Source organism: Ochotona curzoniae, unplaced genomic scaffold, assembly GCF_017591425.1.
Source record: "Ochotona curzoniae isolate NIBS_2020 unplaced genomic scaffold, NIBS_Ocur_1.0 scaffold_3208, whole genome shotgun sequence".
NCBI classification, from domain to species: domain Eukaryota; kingdom Metazoa; phylum Chordata; class Mammalia; order Lagomorpha; family Ochotonidae; genus Ochotona; species Ochotona curzoniae.
This window is the reverse complement of record NW_024467106.1, coordinates 23416701-23438397: the sequence shown is the minus strand read 5'-3', so window position 1 is coordinate 23438397 and position 21697 is coordinate 23416701. Positions and strand designations below refer to the sequence as shown.

The window sequence follows — 21697 nt, the reverse complement described above, 5'->3', positions numbered from 1 at the left end:
TTTTTTAAAAGAATGATTTGAAAGAGTTACAGAGAGAATTCTGAGAGAGAGAGAGAGAGAGAGAGCTTCCATCTGCTGGTATGTCCACCATTGAATGGCCTAGTCTGCAGCTATGACCCAGGAGCTTCTTTTGGGTACCCCACATGGTATGCAGGGGTCTAGGTCTTGGTCATCTTCTGCTGCTCTCTCAAGCACCTTAGCAGGGAGCTAGATCACAAGGATAACAGCAGGTTTCCATTTGGTGTCCATATGGGATATTGGCACCACAGGCAGCAGCATTCTCTTATTCAGTACTGGCACTGGCATCTTGATTTTTAATAGTTGGATTTTGCCAAGTGGTAGGATTTGTGTTTTTTGGGATAATACGTCATCTTCTTACTCAACAGTTAATTGGATGCTATTACTTTGGGTTAGCTGAAGGCCTGTTGGATATCTGATGCTGAAATGTGCCATTTGGTAGCCAGTACTACAGACCTTCAATTGGCTTGGGACCTGCATTCCAGGACTAGATTAAAATCTACACTCTCATGTATCTTGGGGTTTCCTCCCTGTTTCTCATCCATATGGGGAGTAGGGCAAGGGTGTTAAAGTTGGTGGTCACAGAGGGATGACTTCTGCCTCAAAAGCCTGTGAGGCCAGTGTGTAGATGCAGGGGCACCCTCTCTGTAAATTATGCTGAAGTGTTGAAGAAGTTCTCTTACCGGTCTTCTACGTCATTGATCTTCAGTATCTTCTGCGTATGGCATATGAATGGAGGGTACTTGAAATAGTTGAGGTTTTACCAGGGATGCCTGCTGATGGTTGCCAGGTGGCTGTCCTAAGTGTCACTAACCTTAGATTCATCAGGCTCCGGGACTTTCAAGGTTTGTAATTTTGTTCCCCCAAATGTGCATGTGTGTAAAATGACTTCATAAGACACATGTATCAATCCAGAAGGCTACTTTATACAAAACTTAACTGTCAGGCAGGCCAAAAAAATTTTATCAGCTTGACTAACATGAAAGTAAAGCCAAATTATTATTATTTATGAATTATGTATTTATTATTAATGGCAGAATGCTTTTTTAGAGTCCAGCCAAGATATGTGAATGTGTGAAGACTGCTTTGTGATCCTGCTTTATGAGATAACAGTTGCTAAGAGCTTAGTCTACATCTGATTATGTTCTTCTGGATTCTTTTGTATATACAATAACCTCTATTGTTTCATTTTTCTGTAACTCTGTAGTTATGTTTTGCACAACCACCACTTGTGGGAAGTCAGAAGGTTGTCTGACATGAAATCAGATGAAGGGGAGTAGGTTGGATGACTCATGGGGCAGTGGCAGCTCAGTGCCATGACTGTGTTAGTGTCCAGACTGCCAAAGGCTGCTGCCCTGGCACAGCCCTCCTCCCCGCCCCTAGGACAGTCTGCAGTAGCAGCCTCAGGGCTTCACTCACAGACCTGTACTTTTGCAGAATAACTGGCCAAATATAGATTCTGACACCTACAAAGTGCTAAGTAATTAGTAGTTGCCCTATTTGCTGTTTACTGACAAATAAATCCTGTTGTAGCTGTGTTTATGTCACTGTCTGGTTTTACTTCAGCTAATACCACCTTGGACTCTTTAAAGATGTTTTTAAAGAATTATTTTCATTTGAAAGCTGAGTTACAGAGAACAAAGGAGAGGCAGAGTGAGAAAGTGATCATCCATCGATTGGTTCACTTCCCAAATGGCTGCCAACATCTGGAACTCAGGCAATCTGAACCCAGGAGCCAGCAGCTTCTACATGTAGAAAGAAGACTTGGGCTAACCTCCATTGCTTTCCAGGCCATAAGCAGGGAACTGGATGGGAAGTGGAGCAGCCAGGACATGGCTGATACCAATATGGAATGCTGGCTTCGCAGGTGGAGGGGTTGGCACGGTGGTGTTACATATTAGCCTCCATCTGAAACATACTGCTCAGTGGTTTTTAGTATGTTCACATGGAACATCATTTTTGCAACATTTTTTGTAACTCTCATGAGATACTGCATCACTCTCCATTTACCCTCAATTCTCACCTAGCTCTATGTTGTATAACACTTGTTGACACTTTTACCTCTGTAAATTTGTTTGTTCTGAACCTTTTGTGCTTGGCTTCTGTCACTTGCGTGTCCAAGGCTTATTTCATGTGTAGCACGTATTTCTTCATTTTTTTTTTTTTGGTAAGAATGTCTTCTGTAATGTAGCTTTAATGACTTATAAATATAATTTTTCTTTCTGAAATACAAACCATGTTACAAAATAAAGATGGAAGTTACAGATGGCTGGGAAGAAATAACAGTTTGTTTCTGCTTGTTGAACTTTGCTGCAGGTGTTTTCTCCAGATATCAAGAGTAATATTTGGATGTTTAGAAACTGCCCTTGAAGTCAAAATATAAAACATGTTAACATGTGATTCTTGATTGTGGTCTATAATTTTTCTATAAGAAAAAAATAAGAATTAAAAATGGATAAATTAAGTCATGGAATACATTGTGGTAATTTTGCTGCAGATTCTTTAAAGCTTTTTTTTTTTTTAATTGATTTATTTGACAGAAAAAGATTAAGAGAGAGAGAGAGAGAGCCAGCACTGGTGTCCTGGTTTACCCAGTTGCTCACAGTAGCCAAGGTTAGGCCAGGAATGAAATCAGGAGCCAGGAAGGCCACAATTTGGATGCCTCTCATTTTCTAGCTCTCTGGCCGTTTCCCACTTAAAACATTCCATGATGTCCACACAGTGCTAACCACAGTGAACATGACAGAGCTGAGTATTCATGGGTCATGGAGTCACCTGCTTCACATCCCTGCTGTAGTACCTACTGGCTCTGTGAATGGCATGTTACCTAAATCCTCTTTGCATCAGTTGCCTCATCAGTAAAATGGGAATAACCACAATTTTAACCCAAAGTGCTATGAGGATTCAGTGAATTGATGTGGACCAAGTATCTGGCACATGGGTTGTAGTCAATAACAGCTTCAGTCTACATTTTTAGGTTGTTATTGTGGCCTAGTATTACTGTTGGTATAAGTACTTGTTTTTTTTTTTTTTATTGTTGTTAACATTGTATTATGTGATACAGTTTTATAGGCATTGGGGATTCCCCCCACCCCTCCCATACCCCTCCCCCCAGGTATAAGTACTTGTTACAAGTAGATTACTACTTAATCATGTTTATGGTTTTTTTTTTTTTTTAAGATTTGTTTATTTATTGGAAAGTCAGATATACAGAGAGGAGGAGAGACAGAGAGGAAGATCTTCCACCCAAGGATTCACTCCCCAAGTGAGCTCAACGGCCGATGCTATGCCGATCCGAACCAGGATTCAGGAACTTCTTCCAGGTCTCCCACATGGGTGCAGGGTCCCAAAGCTCTGGGCTGTTCTCGACTGCTTTCCCAGGCCACATGCAGGGAGCTGGATGGGAAGTGGAGCTACTGGGATTAGAACCAGCGCCCATATGGGATCCCGAGGCGTTCAAGGCGAGGAGTTAAGCCACTAGGCCACGGCACGAGGCCCAATCATGTTTATGTTGATGATCTTTTCTGCATTTCCATTACTTCACTGCTGTATTTCTTATTTAATATTTACTTATTTATTTGAAAAAATAACACAGAGAGAGATTTTCCATTTGTTGGTTCGCTCCCAAAATGCCTGGGCCAGGAGCTGGGAACTCCACCCATCCACGTGCATGGTAAGAATTGAGGTACTTGGGCTACCACCCACTGGCTCCTGGGTGTATTAGCAGGGAGTTGGATGGAAAGCACAGAGTAGCTGGGACTTGAACCAGGCACTTTTGTGCAGAATGTGGGAGTCCCAATCAGCAGCTTAACCCAATGCACCATAGTGCCTAATCTAATCTAAAACACTTTTCCATCCTCACATGGACACATATACGCATATACAGTATATCCTACCCTTTCATCATACATACACTTAAATGTGTTGTTTTATAAAAGGGCTAAGAGGAAAAAATAGAACACATAGATGGAGAAGGTAAATTAACAAATAGGGACAGCAGAAAGCAGCAAGTAAAGTACCTGAATTCCCTAATTTGCTGCATAGCGCCTTTCATGTGTTATTATCTAGAGATGTATTGGATGGATTTTTTTAAAAAATTAATTTATTTGGAATGCAGTGTTTCAGAGAGAAGGAGAGACGGAGATCTTCATCCACTGATTCACTTCCCACATAGCCACAACATCCAGGGTTTAGTCGGGCCAAAGCCAGGAGGCTGGAACTTCATTTGGGTCTCCCATGTGGGTGGTAGACACCCTAACTTTTGGACATCTGCTGCTTTTCCAAGCTGGATTGGAAGTAGAGCAACTGAGACTTGAACCTGTGCCAATGTAGGGTACCAGTATTGTAGACTGTGGCTTAGTTAGCTGTACCACAGTGCCCGGCCCTGAATGGATTTCTTTTAACTATTTTGATTGTGGGTTTGAAAATTGAAGTTTCCTACAATCTTCCTTAAATATGTAAGCTACAGCCTACAACACTAGCATCCCATATGGGTTCCAGTTCAAGTCCTGGCCTCTATACTTCTCATCTAACTACCTGCTCATTAGCATGGGAAAGCAATTGGAGATCTGGAAGAAGCTCTTGGTTCTTGACTTCAGCCCAACCCAGGTCCAACCATTGCTGTTGTTTGAGTGTGAATCAGTAGAGGAAAGGCCTCTGTTTCTGTTTCTTCCTGTCTCTTACCTGCTGCCCACTCTCCCTGCCTTTCAAATAAGTAACAATACAATTTTTTAAAGGTATGATCTTGTAATGTATATATATATATATCAAAAACATGTTGTATACCTTAAATTATATAATTTTAATCACTCAGTTTCACTTCAGAGTAGCTGGAACTAAATTTAAAATATAGGCTTGGGGAGAATCAAGATGGCAGAAAAGGGTAAGAACATGCTTAAACAGAGAAACATTAGCCAGTGTGAAGCAGAGAGGGCACATTTCAGCAAATAGGAAAGGACAGAACAACAGCAGAGGAGCACCTGGAGACTGATGATGGGAAGAATGGGCACAATGGCGTGGTTTTTCAGTGACCAATATACCAGCAGCATTCAGTTAGTGGTGATCTGAACTCCACTGGCAGCCGGAACTCCACCAACTACAACATGGGAAGGGACAAACCCAAAGAACTGCCCATCTTACTGCTCTGTTTGATTTGACCAGGAGAAGAGACAGAGTGGCAGGTCCTAGATGGGTGCTGTGGGAACAGGGTAGATTTTATAGCCCAATCCGTGACCTAGAGCCGGATTAGGTGCTGTTTTGTGCAGGGAGGCAAAGGTTATAGGACAGGACTGCATGCACTGAGCTCAGTTCTGCCTCAGTGAACTGCAACAACATAGCAGGCTTTCTACAGGTTCCACCCAAGATAGCTCCAGGTAGCCCTCGAACCTGATGGCCAGTAGATCAAGAATTCTAGTAGTGGCACATCAGGTGCCATTTTGTACAATGTGGAAAAACTTTAAAACTGCAGGGACAACAGTGAGCTGCACATGGACTGAGCTGGGAGCTAACTCACTGAGCTCAGTGCATTGCATTGGTCCCACAGGGAAAATATTACCGACTTTGGCATCATCTGGGTCAAAATAGATCCATGTGGCCCTCAATCTAATGGCCAACAGGTTCCTTTAAGATGACCACCAACAACAACCTAGTTATATAGGACACCTGGTTCTCACTAATCCTGGGAACTACTTGAACCAGAAGTGGGACAAAGGTAATACAGACAACAGTGCAGCCTAAGCTCCATATCACAGGAGGTGGAGAGTGGTAAGCCAGGAGCTGGGGCTACAGAGACAATGGTGGAAGTCTAACATAAGAATCCAGACCTGGAACTCACTGAAGGGAGTGGCACAACTGACTGCAAACAAAGATCCGTGTACTAACTGCATTAAGTAAAATCACATTGTAGACCTGTGGATAACACAGCTTAGAAACCTGCCCCAAGGAGAAAAATCTGCTAACCAAAAGGACAATAACCAAGAGCAAAAGAAGAGACACAGGCCCAATGAATATTGCTGAAGACTCCCCTGCAAAGGAGCAAAAGCCTTGGCCAACCTCAGAGTTAACTGAGGAAAACATTGAGAAAATGGGGGATACAGAATTCAAAACACTTGTTATAAAACTTATTATCAATAGTGAGAAGTGTGTAAAGTAGGTGTTCAAGGAATTCAAGGAATATGTCACACTGGAAATTAATCAAGTGAAAGCTGATATATCAGAAATGAAGAATACAGTGGAAAGTCTTCAAAATAGAATGAAGGAGGCAGAAGAAAGAATCTGAAATTAGAAGATATTTTCTGTCACCGGGGGGAAACAAACAAAAAACTGGAAGTAGAGCTGGATGAAGCTTTAAAAAGTATTCAAGAATTGAAACACATTATTAAGAGGCCTAATATAAGAATGATGGGAGTTCTAGAAGGTGCAGAAAGACAAGCTGGGCTTAAAAATGCATTTAATAAAATAATAGGGCAACTTCCCTAATTTGGAGGAAGAATTGGGAAACAACATCCAGGAGGGGCCCAGAATTCCCAACAGGGTTGACTAAAAGTGATCTACACAACGACACGTGATAATCAAGCTTTCTTCAATCGAACATAAAGAAAAGACCCTTAATTGTGCACATGAAAAAAATCAATTGATATGTAGAATTAATTTCACAGGAACCTCTACAGGCCAGAAGAGATTGGAGTGACATATTCCAGATTCTAAAAGAAAAAAATTGTTGGCCTAGGATAATGTACCCAGCAAAGCTTTCTTTTGTCTTTGAAAATGAAGTAAAATTCTTCCACAGATATGAACAGTTAAAATACTGCTCTTCCAAACCTACACTTCAAATGATACTTAAAGATATTTTCTTGACAGAGAAGAGGAATAGTGCCCACCAAAATCAAAGGTGAATGTGAAGAACATCCTAGTAGAATAGAAGAGGACTAAATCAATTAACAATTAACCTGTTGTTCAAGTGACAGGACCAAATTACCACCCTGAATGTAAGTGGCTTAAACTCATCAATTAAATGTCATAAATAAGTAGACTGGATGAAAAAACAAAACCCATCTCCCTGTTGCCTACAGGGAATATCAGGAGCCAGAAGTTTCTACCAGGGCATCCTACACAGGTACAGGGTCCCAAGGCTTTGAACTGTCCTCTGTTGCTTTCCGTGGCCATAAGCAGGAACTAGGTGGGAAGTGGAGCAGCTGGGACACAAACCAGTGTCAGCATGGAATTCTGGTGCTTGCAGGTTGAGGATTAGCCAATTGAGCCATCATGCTGGTTCCCCTTCCTCAGGGTTTTTTGAAGAGAGTAGGAAGAATAAAGTCATTGGGAACATATCTCTCATGATCCTTCTGTTGCTGTGTGGAGCCATAACTTATAAGTAGAACTAGCTGCAACCCTCTTTTATAGGAATGAATGTGATTTAGCATAAGGTTGATGAACTAAGAAAAGCTGCTGGACACACGTACCAGTATCCACTCAATGTATCTTATTAGCTTTAACTGTCTGTTAAAATCATGCATTTATTTCTATCTTTATTTATTTCTATAAGTTGCTACCCCCAGACTTAGCAAATGAAACAGATTAGTTAGGGTAACTTTAAGTAGTTACACCCTCAAATCCTTGGCAGAGCTTTCCCAATGGACAAGCAATGTCTTTGAAAAATCATATTACATGGTTTTGTTTGCAGGTTTTATTACAATCCAGCTTCATCACATCTGTTCACTCTATTGCAGGCAGGGGCAAAAAGTGATACACATCAGCTCTTTTATTCTTTGGTTACTTCCCTGTGCAAATAAAAGCATATTGGGGAATTAATGAAGCAGTATGTCCTTGGAGGGAGCTTTAAAAATTCTGAGTGTGCAACTATTTGTCTTTAATATTGGAAGGTTTTGTGTAGAACAGATTGGTCAGAGCAAAATAAAGTCCTTACACCAAGGCAGATGTTTGCCACACATGTACTTGAATCACAAATGTCTAGGTGCTGGTGACCTTGGAGATAGATTCATTCAGTGACTATTACAGTGGATTTTGTAGGATGTCAATGAGTAGCTGGGACTGTGGAAAACTACCACAGAGCTGCTAAAACTAAGAGACTGTTTTGGAGCTTGTCTATTTATCCAGGAAGTTCAAGAAGAAAATTAAAGCAGAAAGGATAGATTTTTTAATAAGCCAGTGCAGACCAAGGACTTCTTTTAGGAATCTGTCCTGGGTGAGAGGCTGTGTGTCAGCTTGCTTTGGCCTTTAGAGTCATCCTGAGAAAGACATCAATGATCTGGGTGCAAATATCTGATCACACATCGAAGCTGGCTTTTGTAGGCTTGTTAGTGATGGGCTCCAGGTTTTAAGCCAGTCCTGGCCAACCAGCTTCTTGCTAACTAATTGCCTACCTTATTGCCAACTTGTGAGGATGTAGTCATGTGTCCATGACTTTGTCAAAAGGTAGCCTTGATTTCTAAGCTTCAGTACTTCATTGTTAGTAATGAATATGTGTGTCACTGAACTGATGGAAACTGGGGCTGTAGTTAGTTCTGTAGTCGTGTGGTATTGGAGTCCCAGTGGTATTGGACTTTGGCCTTTATTTGCTAGCTGGCTCAACCTTACTCTGCAACACTGCTCTTCCTGTGGACCAGCCTCCCTGTCTGCTATTTATTGTTGCTTTGAATGTATTGTTTCTGATTTACTCTGGGAGTATAGCTGAGTGGTTTATCCTGCCAGCAATTGCAAATTGTAGTGGTAGACATCTAGCTTAGTGGTTAAGTTCCTGGTTGAGACTACATTCCACGTTGAAGTAGTTGGGTTTGATTCACACCTCTAAGTCTGACTCTAGTTCCTGGGAGGCAGTGGCGATTGCTCAAGTAATTGGGTTCAAGCCATTGGAATGCAAGTCCTGAATTGCATTTCTGGCTTTCATCTTGGGCCTTAGTTCTGCCCCAGCTGTTATGGGATTTTGGGAAATGAATCAGCAAATAAGAGTTTTTTCTCTGTCTCTATCAAAAAGAAAGAAAGAAATTATAAATTGCAAAGTTTCTGCATGTAGGTGACTAGATAGTACCCAGGGTGGATCTCATCAATGTTATCTACATGAAAATATTATTTTTATAGGTTGGTAAATGTAGTTTTACACTAGTTGTGTCAGAAAACAAAGAAACTACTTTTCCTCATTTCTAAAACTGCAAAGCCTGTTCCTAATTGGACCCATTGAATCTTGAGTATATAAAGATATCTTGATACAAAGTGAGAAATGGCTGATTTAAAAAAAAAAAAAACTTACAAGCAATGCTCTCTTTATTTATTACAAAACATTTCATAGTGTAACAGTCTTATTTGGCAGTCAATGCTTCTCCTTCATAGCCAGTAAGAAATTTTCCTATGTTTGGGGCCCAAATACATTTTATTTTAGATACTGAAGGATCATTTTCATGTTTGTCTCAAAAAAAAAAAGCTGTAAAAGTTTATGAGGTAATTTCAGCAGATCTCAAAAAGTGTTTGCTGAATGGTTCCCCAACTTTGGTCCTTTTTACTTGTCTCTAGTTTAGCATTGTTCACAAAACCCTGGTACCAGGGTTGTGTCTGACCTGCCTTCTTGACGGTTAGGAGAGGGGCAGAGGGGTGCTACCTTAGCTGCTTTGGAATATCAAGTTTTTTTGTGGAGGAACCAGAAAGTGCAAGAATGGCTACAACATTTTTTTTTTGAAAGATTTATTTATTCATTGGAAAGCCAGATATACACAAAGGAGGAGAGACAGAAAGGAAGATCTTCCGTCCAATGATTCACTCCCCAAGTGAGCTCAATGGCCGATGCCATGCCGATCCGAACCAGGATCCAGGAACTTCTTCTGGGTCTCCCACATGGGTACAGGGTCCCAAAGCTCTGGGCCATCCTCGACTGCCTTCCCAGGCCACAAGAAGGGAGCTGGATGGGAAGTGGAGCTGCTGGGATTAGAACCGGCGCCCATATGGGATCCCGGGGCTTTCAAGGTGAGGACTTAAGCCGCTAGGCCACGGCACCGGGCCTGGCTATAACATTTTTGTAGTACATTTTGCATTACTTGAAAAGCATGTCTTCAAAAACCTGATATATCAAGGAAAGACTCATGAGACATTAACTGTTAATTGCTGTGTGAGTCAGGAAGCTTTATACTTCATGAGAAGTCAGAAGATGTTAACAGCACAGCATACAAAAAGGAGGTAGAGAACAATCTTTGCTTTTAAGTAGCACCTGGGTGTATTTGATTATGTAAAATATTTGTTTGAAACGCTGTGTGTGTTGGACAAGGGGGAGAGAGTACACACAGGAAAGCTTCACTGGTTCACTCGCCAAATGCCCACAACAGGCAGGGCTGAACCCGGCTAAATTCCAGAGTCAGAAACTGCATTGAATCACCCGTGTGTGTGGAAGAAACCCAAGCACTGAGCCTCCCATTGTGTGTGTGTGTGAGAGAGAGAGTAGGTAGCAGGATTGGAAGCAGAGGAGCCAGGACTCTGCTACCCTGACGTAGATCCCAGGAAATGACTTCACTGCTGTACACATGCCAGACCACAGGGTTTGGACTTACCAGATTCCATCTTTGAGGCCTACCTAGTTCATTCTTCTCTGCTTAAATCTGGATTGTTGCTATTGCCCGTCTGATCTTTTTATATCTTCCTAATCCTGCCCTACCTAATTCTGTGACCTAGACACAGCTCTGCCAGGCCTTTTCCTTCTTAATTGGCCCCTTGGCCTCGGTCCACCTTGCCTGCCCTAGTATTGCTAATACCCTTCAGTGACAACAGATTTGACCTAATTGTTTGGAATCTATCACTTGTCCTAAGCTTTGTGTGCCCCCAGTATCTTCAAATATATTTACGCAGCATAACTTATTTGAAATAACATGGACATTTAGATTAATATTTTTCATAAATATTAGATCATTACTCAAGCATAGCAAATTCAGTGGTAGGTCTTGGGCTTACCTGTTAGAGCTCATAGTAAATGTGGAGCAGTTGCCAGTATCATAATTTCTTGAAGAGACGTCATGGAAGCTAAAATGTTAGATCTCCACACTGTATAAAATATAGGAAGGTATAAAAGATGTGTTACACTGTTCCTGACTAACTTTAAGGGTATGAGTGTAATTTAATCAGTAGGCAGATATCAGCTGTGGAATGACCTAGAATTATCTTTTAGTGATCAGAGATACTAGTTCAGTTGAATTTCTCTTATCCAAAATGCTTGAGACTAGAAGTGTGTTGGATTTAGAATATCTGTGTATACATAAAGTCCTTGACTATGGTACCCAGAGCAAAACACAAAATTATTTCATGTTTCACACATAACTTACATTCTTAACCATAACTTAAAGGTTGATTTTTAATTTTGGGTATGAAACAAATTTTCATGGTAGGAATTTTCTACTTGTGGCATCGTGCTGTTCAAAAAGTTTGGGGTTTTGGAATATTTCAGATTTTTGGATTAGGAGTGCTCAATCTGTATTATAAATTTTAATTCTGCCTTCTGGAATATCAATCTTGTATAAATGTAGAAAAGAATTCTAATGTGGATGCTGTTATTTACATATCTTCACACTTTTATTTTTAAAAAACTTAAAAAAATTATTGTAGAAAATTAAAAAAATTTGTTGTACTTGTGTTCTGGAAGTTTTATTTCTTTTTTGAATTTCCAAATTTATTTAATGTCATCTTCCTCCTACTTAATTTAACATTTTTTTGTGGTTCAGATCTGCTGCTAATACATTTTCTCAGATTTCCAAAAAAGTCTTCATTTCAGAGACATTTTCTCTGGGTATAGAACTTTAACATCTTTCTCTTTTCTTTGATTTTCGGTTTTGATTTCTACAAAATAGAAAATCTGGGAATATTTTTTAAGCCATTTCAAATAAACCCATATTATTTATTCATTAAAGCTATCAAATTTCCTCCCAGCTTTTGCTTTGAATACAAGTTTGTTCTACTCTTCTGGTTGGCAAAACAAAAAGTGGCACAGAATTTTTGATATAGCAAAGAGGAATATTTAATAATATCTGCTGGAATTGTTTTGAAAATCAAATGATACATAGATATTATATAATGTATATAATGTTATATATCACTGTATATACACTATTGTGTGTATAATATAGCACATAATATCTATGTATATACAATGTATAGTATATAATTATAGTATATAATATGATTATATTATATGCCATATATTATACATTGATAGTAGATATATAATATGTTATATAATATATAATTATATATGGCATATAATACATAGATAATAGTGTTCTTTTGGGGAAGTCCCTTCCCTTCCCTTTTGTGGCTCTCATTCTTCCTAAGGTTTTAGACTATATCATTACTTTTATCTTCTTTATTGAGTTCCTAAATTGCAAGATTCTTTGATGAATGGTGATCTATACCTTCATTGATTAATTTTATGTAGAATCTGAGAAGAAATAAAGTCATGTTTTTAAAATGCTCTTACAAAAACATTTTACTTATGCTACCTTCATATGGAATTTTAATTGGAAGAAACAGAAAGCGTTAAATCTGGTTGTGACTTAGTTAAATCTGTTAAGGAGTCATTTAAGTTGTCAACTTTGGGGGTTCCTGACTCTTCAGAAACTCCATGGCTCATAATGCATCTCATTCACTTTCTTTGCAAGTGAAGGATGTCAAGTGACTGGTTTAGCTTCAAAATCTTGCCATGTGAAGACACTCTAGTAGAGTGTTGCTCTTTGCTGAGTATACAAAGGGATAATGGGTAATGGTCTCATTGGAATTGACTTGTCACAGACTGGGGTTCACATTCCAGTTGCACAGCTGTGAAACCTTGGGCTGTTTATTTAGCTTCTGACCTTGAGTTCCTTCATTTGTGAACCACAGATGGATGCCTCCATCAGAGTGCTGTTTTCAAGGTAGAAGACAATGTGTGTAAAGCTTTGGGTCTGGCGTATGATTAATAGTAATAACTGAGAGCATTAAAATGATAGCTAAAATGAAATGAAGGTCATAAAGTAAAAATTTTAGTAAATAATTAGGGTAAAGGGGAGCTTAATATTCTTTTTAAAAAATCTCTCTTGATGGAAAGTTCCATGTATTAAAAAGATTCTTTAATACTAGATGAAAAGCAAACATTATCACTAATATTAACAGCCATGAATTGAGTTTTTATTTGGTAAAAACCACTCTCATTTTATCCTTAATATCCCTTTCTAGTAATACACACCCACTGTGGTAAGCTTTCCTCTGTTGGAAAGAGGGTGATCATTCCTTCCTTTTTAGCTTCCCTTCAGCTCTGGACTTGGTTACTTTTCAAGCGTAGCATCCATCCTTTCCTGACTTTATCCCCAGTGAGAGATTTTTCATATATTTGTCAAAAAAATGTTCCACAGCCAGTTGAACTGAATTGCTGAGCTGTTGATGACTGCATACTAGAGATGAAAATTTAAGCATTGACAAACTGAATTTTGGTGTGAAATAAAAATGCTAAAGAAAATAATTGTGGATAAAGAAACTGCTCAGTCAACCGGAGGCCGAACCTCTGCACATCTTCCATACATACTGTTAAGATAGAGTATTTTTAAATAGCTGTTGCTCTATAAATTGCCATACAGTAAATATAATGAATGTTGAAGAAATGTTCAAATGGTCTGATTGTGATTTTACTCTAATGAGTGTTATTCAAGAACAAAATTATTTAATACAAAGAAACGTCTCTATTCATACTGAGTAATTGTTTTCCAAAATACAGACCATAACACAGGCATTCTTGTTTGTAGTAACACAAGGAATGTCACATTTACTTATCCATCCCAAATGTTTTCACAGAAGTGCATTTCTGATCATAGACTTTTTGAAATTGGAAGGAGATCCAGTAACTCCTTCCTTGTACCTTCAGAGATGAAGGGACCTATATGAATCTGATATTTTGAAAGTAACTAATGGCTCAGCCAGGGAGGTCTTCATGCATCGTGCTACAGTGCTGTATTCCTCTGGGGAAAAAAAACCTGCCTACCCTTTCTTGGTTTTTAATGCTAGTTAGAGCATTCGGGTAAGGTTTTTCCCCCCATGACTAACTAGTGCTCTTTTGTTTTCTTGTGTGGGTGTCAGAACAAGCTGAGATTTTGTTGTAATAGCAGTTGAACATGGTAAGGCAGTAACGAGGCATTTGTCTATTTAACACATTAGGGATCAGAAAGACATAGTTGTAACTCACTCTCTGCCCTCATTATTGGTTAAGCAGATTATGCATTTTTAAAGATTAAAGGTTAGAGCAAGATAGTGATCTGTATCTGCTGGTTTACTCCCAAATTACATCAATGGCCAGAGCTGGGCTAGTCTGAAGCCAGGAGCCTGTAGCTTTTTCCAGTCTCCCCACTGCTCTCCTAGGTACCTTAACAAGGAGTTAGATAGAAAGTGAATTAGCTGGATCTCACTGACTCACATATGGGGATGCCTGCAGTGCAGGGGGAAGCTTAACCTACTGTGCCAAGGCACCAGCCCCTTAAAGTTAAGTTTGTTCTTTTAACCTGGAGCCTCATGCCCTAAATTGATGAAAATGCTTATTTTCCAAAGAAAAAGGATGTGTAACTTTCATCATGTTGTCAAAGGACGCATAATTGAAAACTACTATTCTAGAGGAAGGAAAAGAGCCTGCAGGCACTCAGTACTAATTATACTTAGGGCTCCCTTATCTGCAGTCCTTTCCCATGCCGGGGCTTCCCTAGATAGTTTTCTGTATCTTGTCCTGGAAACCACTGGAGGCCCTCGGTCTTTTTGTCGCAGAAGCCTTTCCTGTGGGTTTCCCAGGGTAACTGCCTGCCTCCCTCATCTGCTTTCTGTTTCTAGGAGAGGGAGTGAGACTTAAGGATTCTGACTCACTAGAAAGCTCAGAAGTATTAGTTCAGTTACATTTTTATTAAAAGGGAATTGTAAGCTGACCTAAGAGCCTAAAACTATTGCAGTAAGAAAAGAATGCAATTAAAATTCCATTCAATACTTTGCAAATTAACTTTCAGATTTCTTCTAGTTCTTGTGTTACAGCATTTGTTTGATCCGGAGTCCAACATTTTCTAGGAGCAAAATGCGAATGCACAGATAGTGGTTTAGGAATTGCTCAGATATGTCTATAAAAATTGAATTTTTCCTTCTTGGGTTTTACTTAACTTAGAAGAATCTCTGCCTGAATAAGAATTCATTTTGATGGTCTTCCTTCTTAGAAGCAAGTTCTTTAAAAAGAGAAAAAAGGCCTATTTTTTTTTTCTAAGTGTAGCATCTGGACATACAAAGAAAAGAGTGGCAATAATATTGAAGTTGGAAGAATTGGTTTATTTGTTTATTCATGATCCTTACTCACTATATGTCATGAACTTAGGGCATCATATCAGATGCTGAGAAGTTAGTCTGGTCTTCTTCCCTGAGAGGCACAGAATCTACAATGGACGCCACGTATTACATAAAAGCAATTGGGGCCAAGGTGTTGGCTCAGCTAGCTAATCTTTTACCTCCAAATGTCAGCATACCAAATGGTTGCTGGTTTGTGTCCTGGCTGCTTTATTTCCAATCCAGCTTCCTGCTTATGGCCAGGGAAAGCAGCAGAGGATAGCCCAATACCTTGTCCCTCTGCCCGTGAGCAGGACCCAGAAGCTGCTAGCTCCTGGCTTAGCTCCTGGCTTAGCTCTGGCTGTTGTGGCCATTTGGGGAGTGAACCAGCAGATGGAAGAACTTTCTGTCTCTCCTCTGTAAATCTGCTTTTCCAATAAAAATCAATAAATCTTTAAAAAAATAAATAAAATCAGAAATTTACTATGCTGACTACTTTAATAGAGGGACCAAAAAAAGCTTTGGACCCCTGCCTAGCCTGTAGGGGTGGTGAGAATGGGCAACAGAGCATTGGCCAAAGAATTTGGTGCCACCTTCACGGAACAAGTGACAGATGTTTGAATTGTGTCTTATAAGTTCAGCAGGAGCTTATCTGGTATTGAAGGGGATACATATAAATGATGTATTTGTATATCTTTCATTTTAACTCAGCTTAACACAGGCACTCTCTTCCTTTCTATGTTCTATTAGAGCTCCAAACGAGAATGGAAGCCGCTGGAGGACCGTAGCTGCACGGACTTACCATGGCTACTACTCTTTATTCTCTTCTGCATTGGGATGGTAAGGAAGCCTCCAAACACAGAGCTGAGCTCATGGTCTGAAGCAGTGGGGGGAGCTGATTTAAAGAGGGAACCTGATTATATACCTTTAAGAAATGAAATCAAAAGATCAGTTTATGTTGGTGAAAAAAATCATGCATATAAGGGGAGTCTCCATAAAAATGTATAAAGAGTGCATACAAGAAAAATCTACGTTTCAGAATTTTTGTACCAAAATAAACTTATCATTCAGTTCCATTTTCCATGGCCTTTTTCACATATCCGTGTGTGTGTGTGTGTGTATACATATTGTATACCTCAATATAAGAGTATTACCTATAGTTGGAGGACCTATGGTAAAATCGAAGTAGGTTCCCACCCCCTCCCCAGTACACACATCATGCAATTTTTTTCCTTGCATAAAAATTGGGATTGAAATTTAGGGGCAAGTAGTATTCTGGTGAAAGCTAGATCACTTGACCAAGTTTCCCTGAACAGTGATCTTCATGGGGGTAGGCAGAGTAGCAGCCGTGGAGCCATGAGTCCTGATTAGTTACCTAACCCAGTCAAACAAGTCCCCTCAGTGACTCAGTATTCCTTTAAAAATTTAGAGAATTTTAGGTAGTGATAGCTACACTTTTTTTTGTTTGTTTGTTGTTCATCATAAATGGGGTGGTTGATCATCATTCCTTTTCACTTCTGTTCATACAGGACTTTATCACTGTATTAAGTGGCACCTCTTGGTTGGAGCCAAAGAGATGTAGTAATTTTGCAATGAGTATCAAGAACGAAGTGGTGCTGGGTGATGGGATGTGCTTGTTTAATTGCCTGTCCTGTCTACCCTGCAAGGGTTTTTGCACAGGCTTCAGTGTTTGGTGTCCCTGGCATTGTGCTCCTGGAGTGAAGATAGAAAACAGCTGTTTACCATTTCCTGCTGCATGAATTGTCAGTGGCAGAGCTAGGAACAGAACCTGAGTGTGGACACTGGGACATTGTTGCTCTCCACCTCTGCATCTCTTGTTCCTCCAGAGGCCTTGTCTTATCTCTGTCTGTTTCTAACTTCTGTGTCCCCATGCCTTTTGTAGAGGCTCTCTCGGGAAATCTTATTTTATGTTTCTTCGTCATCACCCACCTTATGAGTGACATTTGTGAGTCATATGGCAATCCTAATCATGGTGGGTAACCATAGTGGTAGATCCCAATTCTGCCTCTGAACCAAGGGCAAGAACACAATGGAATTTAATAGATACACTAAATCCAGTAAAAATAAAGAATGTTCATTTTAAACATAAAAGGGTAGCTTCACCAGATTCAGGAGGTTTAGAAAAGGTCAAAATAACCATTTTCCATTTTACACATTATATTGTTCGGGAGTTTACTTAGTTTAATGAACTGTCTGCTGAAATGCAGCATGTAAGAGTAGTCGTGCTGAGTGGAAAAGATTCTTTGATGAAAAAAATGATCCACATCCACCCCACCCCTTGAATGCCACCCTGGGACAAATGGCAGCTGACCTTTCAAAAGGATGTTTATAAACAGCACCATGCTGCCTGGGGTGCTTTTGATGTTATGTGCTATAGTAGCTTAGGAAAGTATAGTCATTAATAGGCTGATTTGGGGGTGACTTCTAAGAAGTTGTTTACTGAAATTTTTTAATGTAATGGTAATTAATATAATGTTGATTTCTATATGATAATTAAGACCCACTGTGTGTACTTTTAAATGATAGCATAATATTATAATCTTGGAATGATTCTTTAATGGATTGCTTTCCGAGACTTGAGCTAATATTAGAGATGGTGCCATGTAGATATTGTTGTCTGTCATGGTCCATGTTTTTGGCACCTGAGACTATTTTACATGATTTTTAGAAGTTTCGTCTCCTGACCCCTTTGGATTTCATACTATGTGTAGCACTATTTAGAAGAAACTTGCATCAGTTTGTTGAGCATGAATGTGTGCTTAGTGTTTTGTATTTGTCTCATTTAATTTCCCCATTACCCTAGAGATATATTTTGTGTTTGATTTATAGATAAGATATATGAGGATTAAATATTAACTTGCCTGAGGAGTAGCAAAGACAAAATTGGAAACCGGAGCTTTCTGTTGTGTTACTTTCACTAGTGGCCTGATCATCTCTGTTGCTTTTACAGGTTATTTTTGTCATCTTGTAACAATCTCCTTATTTTCTGTCTTTCTCTGTAGTTCTTTTCCAACTCCTTGCAGTAGCTATTACACATTCTGAAATATTACTTTCACTCATCTTTACAGTTAAATATTTACATCTGTTTCTTTCTTCATTAGTATTTGTGTTTCTTATTTATTTCTTTCAAGTTTGAAAGTTTTTTCTGTGTTTGCATTATCTAAAATTTGGAATTTTTTTTCAAAGATGATGATAATTGGCATTTTCCCCCCAGATTTATTTATTCATTTGAAAGTCAGAGCAACACAGGGGAAAGACAGAGAGAGAACTTCCATCCATAGGTTCACTCCCCAGATAGCCACAGCTGCCAGGGCTGAGCCAGGCTAAATGCAGGATCCAAGAACTTCAACTGGATCTCCAGTGTGGGTGGCAGAAGCCCAAACACTTGGACAATCTTCTGCGGCTTTTCCCAGGCCATTAGCAGGGAGGTGGATCAGAACTGAGGCAGCCATATGGGATGCCAGTGTTTGCAATGGTGGCTTTAACTGCTACACTACAACACAAGCCTTCTTGAGAGCTGTCAACTTCCATTTCTGAGTTTTCATCAATATTTTGAAATTAGTGAGCATATGCTTACCTGGTTATGCACTTGTAAAAGTGACTTGTGGAATGAAGCCTGAACCATGTGGGCTAATGATCCTACCCATTAGGAATGCCTGAAACAGGATGAGAGAACAGATCCAGCTGGACCAAATCTGCCTAGATTAGTTTACTACAAGAGAGGAGGTTGGATGGCCCTAACGGAAACTCACCATGGATCATGGATGATGCAGGGAACTCTGCAATTTATCCTGACAGTTGTTGAAGCTTAGCATGGGTTAGATGCTATTCTAAGCACATGACACATACAAATTCACTTAATTCTCATAGTGACTCAGGAAAGTGCATGCTGCATCATCCCCATTTTACAGATAAAGAAACAAAGGCATAGAGATCAGTGACCTTAGGAGAAAAGAGGAAAACGGTGGGGTCCCAACAGATAGACCCTAGTTTGTTGTCAGGAGTTAGGAACAGAAGAAGATGTTGGTCTGTAAGGTGTAGTCACCTTACTTGTCAGTAAAATGTGGTCCTAGCAGTGTCCTAGACTCAGTGTTGCCTCTTCCTCCAAAGTGGATTTAGCCAAAATGAGGGGCAGAAACCTGAAGAGAGGATACTAAACAGCCCTCCCACTTTGTAACTTAAATGTGCAGTCTAATAGATAAAGGTGCTGTAAGTGGAGACAGGGTATATGCCAGAAAGGGAAATGATTTGGGGAAATGTGGAATGGAAGAATGAGCTTTGGAAGTGTAGAATTTGTGAGTAAGGGTAAGTGATTAGAAATGCGGGGCATGAACTTTTGACAAAGGTCTGGAATAGAATTGGATTCAGGAGACATCATTGCCCAGGTTGTCCCTGCAGACTGATTTCAAGGGCTTTTTTATTTTACAGCCTTGGTCTAGTTTCCGTGACATGATGTTTCTACCTCATTAACTGTTATTGAGCATATAGCACAAAGTGAGAGGTGCACTGCGGTACTTAGCCCGTTCTTTGATGGTCTGTTCTTGGCCAGGGTTGTAAAGTAGGAGGAACAGCATGGTAGAAATGACTGTTAGATTACTTGATCCAAGAGACTACCTACTTTCTTTTAAGTCCATTTAAAAAAAAATCTGGTAAAATGTACATATTATAAAATTGACTTTTAGCCATTTTTAAGAATAGAGTTCAGTTAAATTCATTAAAAAAAAATCTACCCTGAATGTTCCCCCCTTAAACACTGTAGTCAACCAAATGCAGTAAACCAGATTTATTCTTAAATTTTTTACTCTGTATCTGCTTTCCTGTTAGATTTCTGGAATTTTGGAAGAAGAATGACATGGCTTTAAAGTTTAATCTATTCCAGTCCTTGTGACCAGTTAGGAAATCAGCTCAGGGTTTTTAATTGCTTGTCTGGCATCACCAGGAGTTTTAAGGCAATGCTTGGCAGGTTGGCAAAAAAAATCTTTATTATTATTATTTTTTTCATAAAAATGAAATCTGCATCAGACCTTCTAATCATTCCAATGTGTTGGATCCTAACAGCCTGCCTGTTTCAGGGTTCTCAGAAGAAAATACTGTGTCAACAACAGCCCACGTGAGCTCTGGTTCATATCCCAGCTGCTCCACTTCTCATTCAGCTCCTCCTTCCTCTGGCTTGGGAAGGCAGTGGAGGATGGCTCAAGCCCTTGAATTGATGAGAGACCCAGAAGAAGCTCCTGGATCCGGGTTTCAGACTGTCCCAGTTCCAGTCATTGGCCATTTGAGGAGTGAACCGTGGATGGAAGATTTCTCTCTATATATCTATCTCTGTTCTTTTTCTTTGTAACTTTGGCTTTCATGTAAAATAAAATAAGTTTTTGTTTGCTTGTTTGTTTTTAAAGAAGAGGAGAAGGCCTAGTGGTTAAACTCCTTGCCTCACATGCACAAGGAACCAATATGGGAACCGATTCGTATACTGGCTGCTCACTTCCCATCCATCTCCCTGCTTGTGTCCTGAGAAAGCAGCTGAGGACAGCCCAAGGCTTTGGGACCCTGCACCTGCATGGGAGACCCTGAAGAGGCTTCTGGCTCCTCGCTCCTAGCTTCAGATTGACTCAGCTCTGATTGTCGTTGCAGCCACTTAGGGAGTGAACCAATGGACAGAAGATCTTTCTCTCTGTCTCTCCTCCTCTATGTATGTCTCTACCTTCCAATAAAATAAATAAATAAAATCTTTAAGAAGAGGAGGAATAAAACCCAAATGTTACTTTGAAGTTTTGTAAATCAGTGAGAGCTTGGTTCTAAGCACTGTTGAGTTGGGTAAAGAGAAGTAGGTGGTGTTGGAGAAAAAGAAAATTGGGTTCTTTTTTTATTAATTCCTGGAGAAGGCCATAAATATTACTTTTTTTCTTCCTATCTTTTTATTTGGAAGAATTTTTTTTTAAACATTTATTCAGTTAGTTAACTAGTTAGAGTGGCTTCCATCAGTTTTCTCACTTCCCAAATGGCTGCAGTGGCCAGGGCTGGACCAGGCCAGAGTGAGAAGCCTGAATCTTCTGGATCTCCCATATGAGTCAAGGGACCAAAGTGTTTGGGCCGTCTTCTCATGCTTACCCAGGAGCATTAACAAAGTGATGGGTGGGAAGTAAACCAGCTTGAATTTGAACTGGTGCCCACATATCATGCTGATATTGCAGGTAGTAGGTGATGCTGCAGAACCAGCCCTGATTTGGAAGCATTTGCTGTGTTCATAAACACACTTACTCCTCACACATGAATTTTGACCACCCTACGTCCCCCAAACTGAACTAAGTCCTTCTGCCTTGCTTAGTTGCTTATTAATGACTTTAGATGGGAAATG

General features: G+C 39.8%; 1 protein-coding gene across 4 annotated transcripts in view; it reads left to right on the top strand.

Annotated features, from left to right (window-relative positions):
• Positions 1-21697, top strand: part of SLC44A1 (solute carrier family 44 member 1) — a 174986-nt gene that overhangs the window by 36815 nt on the left and 116474 nt on the right. For all 4 annotated transcript variants that reach the window (XM_040963874.1, XM_040963875.1, XM_040963873.1 and 1 more), the window contains exon 2: positions 16072-16161. In XM_040963874.1, coding sequence (XP_040819808.1) covers positions 16072-16161 — 90 coding nt within the window. The remainder of the gene's footprint in view (positions 1-16071; positions 16162-21697) is intronic.